The 12021-nt window shown below is 40.3% G+C and overlaps 1 protein-coding gene across 5 annotated transcripts in view; it reads right to left on the bottom strand.

Moving 5' to 3' along the window:
• PCSK5 (proprotein convertase subtilisin/kexin type 5) overlaps positions 1-12021 on the bottom strand; it is a 453468-nt gene that overhangs the window by 317132 nt on the left and 124315 nt on the right. For all 5 annotated transcript variants that reach the window (XM_021065005.1, XM_021064998.1, XM_021065022.1 and 2 more), the window contains exons 4-5: positions 9846-9989; positions 4762-4838 (exon numbers count right to left, since the gene is read on the bottom strand). In XM_021065005.1, coding sequence (XP_020920664.1) covers positions 4762-4838; positions 9846-9989 — 221 coding nt within the window. The remainder of the gene's footprint in view (positions 1-4761; positions 4839-9845; positions 9990-12021) is intronic.

Raw genomic sequence — 12021 nt, 5'->3', positions numbered from 1 at the left:
ATATATTTTGAGATAACTGTAATTTTTAACTAATTATTCATCAGGAACTGGGTATTGAAATAGAATACATAATTATAATAATAGCTATAATTTTCAAGCTCTTATGTAGTCAGCCCTATGTTTGATGTTTTATATATTTTATGGCTGATCATTGGAAATATTTTACGATACACATTTTAGAGATTTTTTAAATGTTCCAAAGCTCAGAGAAGTTAAGCCTAAAGACCATAAAGCTAATTAAGGTGAACTGAGGTTAAAAGTCAACTCTTTTAAATTACAAATCCACTCTCTATTTCCTGATGCCAAGTTACTTCTATTAAAACAGATTTATCTATCTATGGATCCACACGTAAAGACAGATTCATCAATCATATTATAATTATGGTCTAATGAGCAGAGATAGTATTTTAACCTTAAATGCCTGAATACATGCTTATGGTTGGCCAAGAAAAGAGCAGGCAGCAGTACTGATGGGAGCTAAGGGGACATCTGATGTCCCAGGTGACTCCTGATTTTCATAAGACAGAGGTAGGGAGTGCTGGTGTTTCACCTCTGAAAATGCATTTGAAAGTATTTCACTTTCAAAGTAACGAACCTAAGCAAACATCCAGAACAGTGCCTGTGTCCCTTAACAGAGGTAGGGAGTGTTGGTGTTTCACCTCTGAAAATACTCTGAAAGTATTTCACTTTCAAAGTGACAAACCTAAGCAGACATCCAGAATAGTGCCTGAGTCCTCAAACACTCAAACACACACTCCACTCAATGAACCATGAACAGTGCTTGGAAAGGGTCAAAACATGACACACTAGATTACTCCACCGTGAGGAGGACCAAAGGTCTTGGGGAGCTACTACAGTGGAAAGAAAGCCTCACAAAAGATACAGTTTTTTTTGTTTGTTTGTTTGATTGTTTTTTAAGGGCCACACCTGTGGCATATGGAAGTTCCCAGGCTAGGGGCTGAATCAGAGCTGTAGCTGCCAGCCTGCACCACAGCCACAGCAACACTAGATCCAAGCCACGTCTGCAACCTATACCACAGCTAATGGCAATGCTGATCCCCAACCCCACCGATCAAGACCGGGGATCCAACCCGGTCTTCATGCATATACTAGCTGAGTTCATTCCCACTCAGCCACAATGGGAACCTCCAAGATAAGTTTTTAAATGGCAGCCTATAAAAAGCCATCAAAGACCACACTCAAAACACTGTTTTCACACATAAGCCTTTGTGGTTAGCACAGTTAGTCACAGGTAAGATACAAGTTTGGAGAACTGTCACCACTACCACTAAGCTGCAATGCAAAATTCACCATGTGTAGATTCAGACAGAACTGGCTATAGGCACAATTCGTTTTCACTTTCTGCCTGTAGCCCTTCTAGTTCATCAGCACTCTGCACAAGGATACTTTGGGTGTTAACTTGATGTACACTTTCCTCTAGCTTTCCTGTTTCTCTTTTCTCTACACACACAAATGTTCATGGGTAAATTTAGCCAATGGTTAATGTACAATCAGTTCTCATATCATGCTTGCCCTGAAAACATGAATTTCTTTCAATGCCATTGATATATTAGAGAATGACTAGCGTATTATGTGAAATTTGCATTTGTTTATGCACAGGTTTGTCCTAGAAACTCTAGGGGAATGTAGAAAACGTACCCCACTGTACTGAGCAAGTACACAAAACGCACAGTGCTACGCCTTTCAGCAGCACAGTGGCTCACAGGTGTCCATGTCTGGTACTGCTACTTCCTCTTAGACCTCAGATAACCAACCTGGGGGGTATCCTCCACTCTGCTTAATTTTCTCCATGTCTCCTAGCCTGTTTTGTCATTTTCCTATTTTCTGTTTTTCTTTATTTTTATTATTTTTTGTCTTTTTAAGGCAGCACCCGAGGCATATGGAGGTTCCGGGCTAGGGGTCCAATCGGAGCTATAGCTCCTGGCCTACGCCACAGCAACGCAGGATCCGAGCCATGTTAGCAACCTACACCACAGCTCACGGTAACTCCGGATCCTTAACCCACTGATCGAGGCCACTGATCGAACCCGCATCCTCATGGATACTAGCTGGGTTCATTAACCACTGAGCCATGAGGGGAACTACAGTTTTTCTTTAAAATCATCATCTTTTTCTCTTCCTCATTCTCTCACACACAGGGCAGCAAGCATGCGAGTAGAACTAAATGCAAAGGGCATACACTTCCCTAAATAAACTTCAGGCTTTATTCAAGATCAAGTGCTGGGAGGGGCAATGGAGGGGTGAGCAATACTAACGACTGGGTGTAAAACAGGCAACAAAGATTGTGGCACAACATGGGGAATATAGCCAATATCTTATAAAAACTCTAAATAGTGTAAAATTTTTATAAAAATTAAAGCAGTGCATCTTAAGAAGTCAGTGTTGCAAAGGACCTGTATTATATACATACTAGTTTGAATTTAATTACATAATGATTAAGACACAGATTAGGTAGAAAACTGATGGAAAAGGACTTTGAACCTAACCTTGTATGAATTATATCCCTAGTGTTTTGAAGTAGCAGGCTTTCTCCAGCCTTCATTTCTATTCTTTTGACAGAATGTGAAAGGTCAGCTTAGGGCTCTGTAGTCTCAAAATATTTTGGTCAATAATTTAGTCTTTTATTCTAAGTCACAGTTACTGAAACCACTTAGCTCTAGTTCCAACTCATTTAAATAAAAAATACCTGGGTCATTTTCCTTTTCATTACCACAAGCTCTGGCCTTGTGTGTCAGGCAGAGTAAGAGCTTATAAACAAACCACTTGAGTTTAATTCTTTGCTTTCTAACTTCTCCATCACTTACTACCCATTTAACCATTATCCTCTTGACCCAACTGAGTCTTTTTTTTTTCCTTCTTCACATCAAAGGGCTTCTGGGTGGATTCTAAAAAAAAAGGATGAAGTGCGAAGTTCCCATCATGGATCAGCGGTTAACAAACCCGACTGGGATCCATGAGGTTGTGGATTTGATCCCTGGCCTCGCTTGGCAGGTTAAGGATCCGTCATTACAGTGAGCTGTGGTGTAGGTCGCAGATGCAGCTTGGATCCCAAGTTGCTGTGGCTCTGGTGTAGGCTGGTAGCTACAATTCCAATTGGATCCCTAGCCTGGGAACCTCCAGATGCTGCAGCCCTAAAAGATAAAAAGAACCCCCCTCCCCCAAAAAGATAAAGTGCCACACATTATAGTTTTATATATTTCTTAACCATTTCACAGGAATAAAATGGGGCTATTATTTTTAATAGGTCTCCATCATTTTTCCGTGTGTATCATGGGCAAAGCCTCTGAGTGTTGAGCTCCAATTTAATTTTCTTATTACTCTGTGGTTTTGATTTGCAGAGTAAGAGTATTTTTAGGAGTATACATGTTCCACTAGAGTAGAATGGACCGAAGAGTACAATTTATCAGCAATGACCTTTTAAGGATCAAAGCTTCATCTTTAGTGTTTAGTGCAAATTAAATAAATTAGCTAATGTTGTCTCAAATTATAACCCTTTGTGTGAAATTCACGGTGTAATCTAGACAGTAATAACCGGGCTTGAAAGAAAACTATCCAGTTTAAGTCCCTTTCTCTTTTCCTTTAAAAATGTTCTGGAAAATTTTATCTATATCAATTTGTGTAGTAATGCTTTCACCACTAAATCTGATTTGTAATGTTGACTCAGTTGTTACTATTAACAAACAGCACTATCTTTCAGAGTAACTTTTTTGAGGCATCTCTGTAAATGGTAAGAAGAAGAAAAAAATCCCATGTATAGTCACAATTATCTACATCATATGGTTTACTTAAACTTATTGACTTACTTAATCAAATAATACCACCAGAGAAATTTTTCTCTGAAGGAAAAAAAAGACTAGAAATAAAATAAAGGGGCAAAACATCTCCCTTTGTAACTTCTGTGATCCCAAAGAAATACACGTAAAAAAAAAAAAAATTCAAATGTTAGTATCAAAATCACAGCATTACCCTGGATAAACTCTGCAGTAAAAACCTTTGCATTCTCCTGGAAAAACTTTGCAGTAAAATGTGATCTAGAGATTAGAAACATCTACTGATCTTTTTTAAAAAAAACTGGGTCATTGTAAGCAAGAAAAAAATTTCCCACTGACTTAAGATTCATGTTATCAAATGGATGTACATTTCACTTGCTTTCCAAAAACTACTGTACTAACTGGAAAGTGTAAATGTGATTAAATAGGTTTCTAAGGCTCTTGACTGTGAGGATAAGAAAGGTAATGTGTTCCATACATGGCAAACCACTTAGGTATTTCAGGTATATTAGTCAAAAATACAATCACTACAGAGTAGAAGAGAGGAAAAAGGAAGCAAATCAAAGAGCATTAGCAAAGACTGACCAAGCACGGTATTCAACCAGATAGATGTGTTGAATGTAACAGAATAAAGAAACACTTTTGGAGGGCACTCTCCCTTTAGCACACCCCCCCTTAAACAAATGGGTCACAAGCCAACGACCACACGAGGAGCAATATTCCCCCCAGCTGCACACTTAAGACATGGAAACCCTGAGTCATTCCCCAGGGTTCTCTCTGCAACCACTCTTACGGTGTGGACCACCCCTTTTTATTTCCAGAAGCTTTAGTAGAAAGACACATGTTTATCTTGGAGCAGATTCAGGATCATTTGTTACCAAAGAGTTCCAAGAAAATACTCCCCTCAGCAAGAGCAGAAAACAAAACACCTAGCCAGCCACACGCCAGCCACCCCTCCCTTGGGCCTTACTTGTTCTCATTGCTTGCATCATAGCGAGGCATGGGGTCTAAGTCATTCCCATTGACGTCACAACTCGCCAGAGCATCCTATGGTCATAGAGGAGAGAGAGAAAGGAGACATACATCATTAACTAGTCATTAACCTGAAGGCTCATGCCTCCTTAAACATATTTCTGCAAGAGAGTAATTAGATTGAATAATACACTCATGGTCCAGTGGTGTCAGGACGCCTTGTTCTGTCATCATCAGTGTCATATCTTTCCTCACTGAAGTGAAGAAATAGTCTTTACAGACCAAAGACATGCTCAGCCCATTTTTCTCAGGGCTTTCCCTTCAAACCTAGAACTGACCCCTCGCCCCACTGTTTATGAAAAGGTTTTCAACTACCACCTTTTCGGCAAAGTGCTGCGGGGCCACCTAGAAGCAAAGTGATTGATGCTTCAAGGATTTTCAGATTCTCTCTCTATTCCACATGTCATTTCTTGAGTGTGCAAATTCCTTATCATAATTCAAAGATTTTTGGAGACAAAATCATTCACAAATAATTGGCAAACCAATTAAAAATCAATCTTAGAAATCTACTATGTCTTGGAACGTCTATTAGGCAATATTTGTCTGGATTCAGATGTTCTATCTGCTATAATAAAGAACAGACTTGAGGTTGCCAAAGGGGGAGAGGAGAAGGAGTGGGATGGGCAGGGAGTTTGGGGTTAGTAGATGCAAACCATTACATTTAGAATGAATAAGCAATGAGGTCCTACTGTATAGCACAGGGAACTATAGCCAATCTTTTGGGATAAAACATGATAGAAGATGATAGGAGAAAAAACAAATTTATGTATGATTGGGTCACTTTACTGTACAGGAGAAATTGACACAACATTATAAATCAACTATATTTCAATTTAAAACAAAAAGCCTACAATTCAAGACTTTTTACTAATATACTGAATGGTCTTTTTCCCCAACAAAAATAATGAACAAAGTTTCATCATATGTCAAGGCTTTAACATGTGGCAAAAATATCTTTGAAACCAAAACTATTTATTTGTTTGCTTTTTTTTTTTTTTTTTTTAATCTGCGTATATGTTTGGCAGAGATGCCATCAGAAGGGGGTACTATTTTTATTTTACATATTTTATTTATTTATTTATTTTTATTTTTAAATTTTTTTTTTGGTCTTTTTTGCTATTTCTTTCGGCCGCTCCCGCAGCAGATGGAGGTTCCTAGGCTAGGGGTCGAATCGGAGCCATAGCCACCGGCCTATGCCAGAGCCACAGCAACGCGGGATCCGAGCCGCGTCTGCAACCTACACCACAGCTCACGGCAACGCCGGATTGTTAACCCACTGAGCAAGGGCAGGGATCGAACCCGTGACCTCATGGTTCCCAGTCGGATTCGTTAACCACTGCACCACGACGGGAACTCCTATTTGTTTGCTTTTTTAAGTGATTGCAAAGAAAAATCACTGAGGCAAAATTACTAATTGAGGATGTTCTAAATTTTCTGATTTTTATGATAATTTCTCATATCAGTTTCAGTGAAAGTAAATGCTATCTTTGTTTTCTATCTTTATCTTGTTTCTGAAAGTAACTTAAGACTATACAGAGCCTGAAATGTTTGGGGGAATTAAGCAGAATACAGATGACACAGAAAGTTGGTAGGTCCCAGCTTCCTCTACAAAGGAAGCCCACCTTATAATCCTTAGAGCATGAAGGGTGGATAATGTGTAATTTTACTTATATGGAAAGAAAGGCTCAAGACAGGTTAAGTCACTTCGCCAAAGGCATGAAACAAACTGCCTGTGGAATTAAGACCTGAACCCAGGCCATCAGACACTCCCTTCAATGTACTTTTCTCTAGTCTTCACCAGCTCCAACATTAGGAGAGCCAGAAGAGCAATAATACTGCTAACTGTACAGGTAAATTCTGCAGAACTGTCTTTCAGGGAGAAAACAAATGAGAAAAGTTAAGGCTCTTTGTACAAATGCATGTCTACACAGAAGGGAGCGGGAACAACCTATAAATATCATGGTGGATGTGAAGAGACTTCTTTGCTAGGAGACAGGTAGCCGTAGTGCTTCGTAACTCACTTCAGTCTTCAGGTCTCAGTGTCTATCTTATCAAATAAGGAGACTGAACTGAAGTTCCTTTTAGCTTTAAAAATTTATTCAGTGAAGAGAGAGATCAGATATTTTGTTCAAACCACAACTAAATGAGTTTGCAGATCCTTCTCTCTCTTTTAAAAGTTGGGGAAAATTATCTAGTTTAGGAGAAACTGTTTAAATATTTCTTTGTAAAAATTGATTTGTGAAGTTTGTTGACAAAATTTTTTATACAAAAAGAGTAGAACAGTGAGAGGAGAAGTGGTTAAAGTTGATGGAAGTATAAGGTGACACTGGGTGGTCCTGAGTGAGGAAAGGTCTTCATTGGTCAGAAATATGATGGCTGTGTGAGCCAGCGGTGGTTTCTGATGTGTCAGGGAAGTGACTTGGAAGTATTTTATTTTCCAAGATAAAAGCTGAATCTTTTCAGGTGTGAGCGACTAAAGGAAAACTAATTTAAGACAGATTGAGTGTCATGAAATAAGTGAGAATGAGCACATGAGACAGAGACATTGGAGAAAATAAATGAGACACTTTCTACCTAAATGGTTTCATGAGAAGCTGATGCAGTAGGTGAGCAAGATGCCTCACATAGACAAATGCAGGGAAACTATGGGCCAGGCCCATTGCAGAATTCTCTGCCAGCTCAGGGCACAGTGAGAGGGGCTGGGCCTGCTGAAGCTGCTCCCTTAATGACCATGAATATAGAATATAGAGCAGAAAAATATGAGGAGAGGTGGTCCTCTCACTTACAGCCTAGGTTTTTCTCTGGGGGCCATCCATAAGCACGGGGCAAAGTCTCCCACCCTGGCCCCTGACTTTCCTTCTGAAGGCTCAGTATGAGTTCTAACTTGACATGATTTAGAGCTGCTTGTACTTTCAAGGCTATGAGAGGAAACTTGTAATAAGGTGTAGGAAAATCACCAATTTTATAAGACAAACATTTTTTAATAACAACATGAAAAACAATTTAGGAAAACTCACACAACCAAAGTTCTGGAATTAAAAGTCACCATACGAGAACAAGAGGGGGACAGAGGTAAAAGTGACTGAAGTTCTAGTGGGCATGAAGTGATATCTGTGTCTTGGGTGGGCACAGTCACCAACAGAAGAGAGGTTAGAAGAGGTGTCAGAAGACACTGGGGTGAGGGGGCTCCACCAGGAGTTCCTGCCCAATCCTGACAGGTATTAAAGATGTGCATTTGCAGATAATAGGGAGTCATTGCAGGCTCTTGAGTAACAAAAGAAACATCTTGGGGAGAACACTAAGGTATCAAGAAACACAAACCTGGAGCAGAGGATGGTATATTGGGAGAAAATTATGGTACTTTTAGCCAAACTTGGGGAGGTGAAGCCTGTGGAAGGGATATGTTTGGAGAGCAGAGAGCAGAGGGCTCATTGACCTAATTTCAGGCAGGAAATATCACAGAGGTAAAGGGGACCAAGAGGCTCCAGGGACAGAAACCAACCTCAGTGTCCAGCAAGCACTGGGAATCAAGACTTTCACATGCTGTGTGATTTGAGCCTCACCTTATGTTCTCTCTGAGTCACTGATTCAAATTTTTATTTTATTTTATTTTTTTGTCTTTTTTTTTAGGGCCACACCTGCGGCTTAGGGAGTTTCCCAGGCTAGGGGTCGAATCAGAGCTGTGGCTGCTGTCCTACACTACAGCCATAGCAACTCAGGATCTAAGCCACTTCTATGACCTACACCAAAGCTCACACCAACGTCAGATCCTTATGCCACTGAACAAGGCCAGGGATCGAACCTGTGTCTTCATGGATGCTAGTCAGATTCATTTCTGCCGAGCCACGATGGGAACTCCTCAAATTTTTATTTTATGTTAGAGTGTAGTTATTTACAATGTTGTGTTCATTTTAAGTGTACGCAAAGTGATTCAGTTATACATATACACACATCCTTTCTTTTTCAGATGCTTTTCCCATATAGGTTATTAGAGAATCCTGAGTGAAGTTCCTTGCACTATACAGTAGACCATTGTTGCTATTCTTTCTTAAGAAAGGGCATATGCACATTATTGTATATGGAATGGATGGTCAACAGGACCTGCTGTATAGCCCAAGGAAGTCTACTCAATATTCCGTGTTAACTTATACGGGAAAAAAAATCTGAAAAGGGGAGTTCCCATTGCGGCTCAGTGATAACGAACCTGATTAATATCCATGAGGATACAGATTCGATTCCTGGCCTTGCTCAGTGGGTTAAGGATCTGGCGTTGCAATGAGCTGTTGCGTAGCTTGCAGCTGCAGTTTGGATCTGGCGTGCTATGGCTGTAGCATAGGCCAGCAGCTGCAGCTCTGATTCCACCCCCCGCCTAGGAACTTCCATGTGCTGTGGGTGCAGCCCTAAAAACAAAAAGAAGAAAAAAAAAGGAATCTGAAAAATAATGGATATGTGTGTGTGTGTGTGTGTGTGTATAACTGAATCACTCCATTGCACAATAGAAATTATCACAATGTTGTTCAGTCAACTATAATTCAATAAAACTTAAAAAAAATGGGAAAAAATGGAAGGGGTATGACTGTTTCCTAAGGTCTACTGGAGGCTGATCCTTTACTGTCCTTTTTAAAAGGAGAGGCAGAGAGAGAAGGAGATGATCAGATTCACTTGACAAAAGTTCCAAGTACACTTTCTCCACAAAGGAAACAGAAGAGTGTTGTCTGGAAATTTGGATGAACTGTGGAGACGAACTGTTGTCAGCAGCAGACAGTACCGCTACTGGGATTTCTGCTACCTTATCACCTGCTTTTTGCCATCAGAACATCAAAGACACACAAAAGTGGAGAGCATTGTCTCCTGCTTGCTGTCCCCTGAGAATGCATCTTTTATAAGGTGGGGGCCGCCATACATGGAGCCTATTGTATCTGTTGGCTGCATTTTTCAGCAGTTTCCTCCTTTTTTCTAATCCTAACATGAGTTCCATTGTTTCCCAGGAGGGAAGGTGTTCTGGCTACTGCAAGCACTCACATAGTTCTGCATCAGATCCGGGTGGGTCCTCTCAATGCCATCGTCCAGGATGGTGACCACGATATTCTTGCCCGTGTAGCCTCTCTTCCAAGCTCCTTCAATATTCATGTCTGACTGGCAGGGATGTGTGTTGTCACTGCAGTGCTGAAGGAATAAGAGGAACAAGTGGACATTGCAGATTACCAAACAGTGAGGACAGGAGAGAATGACCTACTTAAGACAATGCATTAAATTAACAGGAATTTAGTGAATTGAATTAAATTAGTGTTAGGAATTAGTGTTTGAGTGGAAGCATGGATCTCCAACATGACAGCAGGAGAAGGAAGGAAAGATAGATGTGGGAAAGGTGAGCAAAACAAAAATATCTTCTGCCAGTCTTTCCCTCATCTAATGCCATAAACCCTTTGGAAAAAAACATAACAGTGTATCTCAACACCAGAACAATGGGTACACCATTTTATTGTTAGCATGTATTAATTAATGACACATAAAAAGGCACTGGAACATTTCATTTATAACTTCAAGCTAGTAACTAAAGAATATACACATTAAAATTTCTTAACCATGTACCTAGAAAATCTAGCTACAAATGACAAAAACCCAGGCAGTTTCTATACAGTGTCCACCAGACATGTGCCATTGCTGTGAGAGATCCATGAAGAGAAAAAAAATAGTAACAGTTTCTTCAAACTTCTTTCAGTAAATTAACAATGACTATTGGACTATAATTCACAGGGGGCCAACAGACTCATTCAGTGCTACACTGAGAAGGGAAAGAAGAGGGCATGGTCCAGACACAGGAAAATGTGGGTGAGGGCTTCAAATGCCAGGCTGGAGAAGCATTGATCTTAACTCATTATTATAGTAATTTTATTCCACAAGGGCTACAACATATAAGCACACACAGAAATTAATTGAACTAGCAATTTTTCTTGTTATAATTTACTAGCATTCATCCGACCCACACAATTACTCCTTCAATGGCCATCTCTATGAAAGAATCCTCTAAGCTGTGTTTTCCAGGTTCTCAAGGCTCAGCAGAGGACAAAGGAAGAGGGATGTATTGTCGCCTACTGCCATGGCAACGCAAGCCACCCCAGGTCTGTACCACTATCTTCTTGCTGCTTTGTAACAGAGTTCAGCACTTCAGGAGGGGAAAAGAAGGCAAGCTTTGGATGCTCTAAGCACAATGGCGACCCTACTGCCATTGATTCATCTAACTAGATAGAGCACTTACTACATGCTGGGGGTTATGGCAGTGAACAAGGAAGATGAGGACCCTGTCCTCATGACCTCGCTAAATGTGGGACCCAAATGAAAAAAAAAATAAAATAGAAGACCATTCAAAGCACCCATTAAGTTTTAAAGGAATTAACAAGGGTAATGTGTCAGTCAACGCTGAGGGATCTGAGTACATACCTCTTGAGGGGGGGAAGGTCAGAAAAAGACCCCAGTCTCTGAGGAACTGAAATTTGAGTTGAGATATGACTGATGAAAAAGAGCTGGTCTGCCCAAGAGCCTAGATACAAGTGTCTTTGTAAGAACACAGTAAATGCAATGACTATAAGGTGTGCTGTCAGGAAACATGTTTCTACATATTTTCTTAGCCTCTTTGCTTCTATTTTCTATGCTGAAAACTCCATCTTGTCCTGCGTTACCTTACCCCATATTCCTGCTTGAAAAATAGCTGCAGTGCTGGCACATAACTTAAGCTTAAGAACAAAGACCTAAAGGCATAAGTTATTCATGTGGTCAGCTGAATGAGGACATAATGCGTTGGTCTAGGCATGCCAGACATGTGCAGATAGGCACCTGTTTGCACAGCATGATATGTCCTCTAAAGAATAAGAGGAAGATGAGCCTTTTGGCCCCAGTGGTTTATGAGCAGTCGTTAGCAGAATATGCATCAGCAAGGAGAACCGAAGTGCAAACCTAGGCACTCTGGGTTGCTGCAGATAGGCATGCCCTTTGATGATTCTCTAGATGCTATGCATAGATAGCTAACACTGAGCTTCCTCAAAGCTAATGACTGTTAAATGCCCAAAGGTCAGAATAAAAGCTTAACCATCTACAGGCTATGTGACTTTTAAAATAATAAAAGAAGTTTTTAAATAATAATAATACAAAAAGAACTACATCCTGCACCTGCAACCCCCTCCTCACTTGATGTAATCCT

The sequence above is a fragment of the Sus scrofa genome, chromosome 1 (genome assembly GCF_000003025.6).
Source record: "Sus scrofa isolate TJ Tabasco breed Duroc chromosome 1, Sscrofa11.1, whole genome shotgun sequence".
NCBI classification, from domain to species: Eukaryota; Metazoa; Chordata; class Mammalia; order Artiodactyla; family Suidae; genus Sus; species Sus scrofa.
This window is presented reverse-complemented; position numbering and strand designations above follow the sequence as displayed.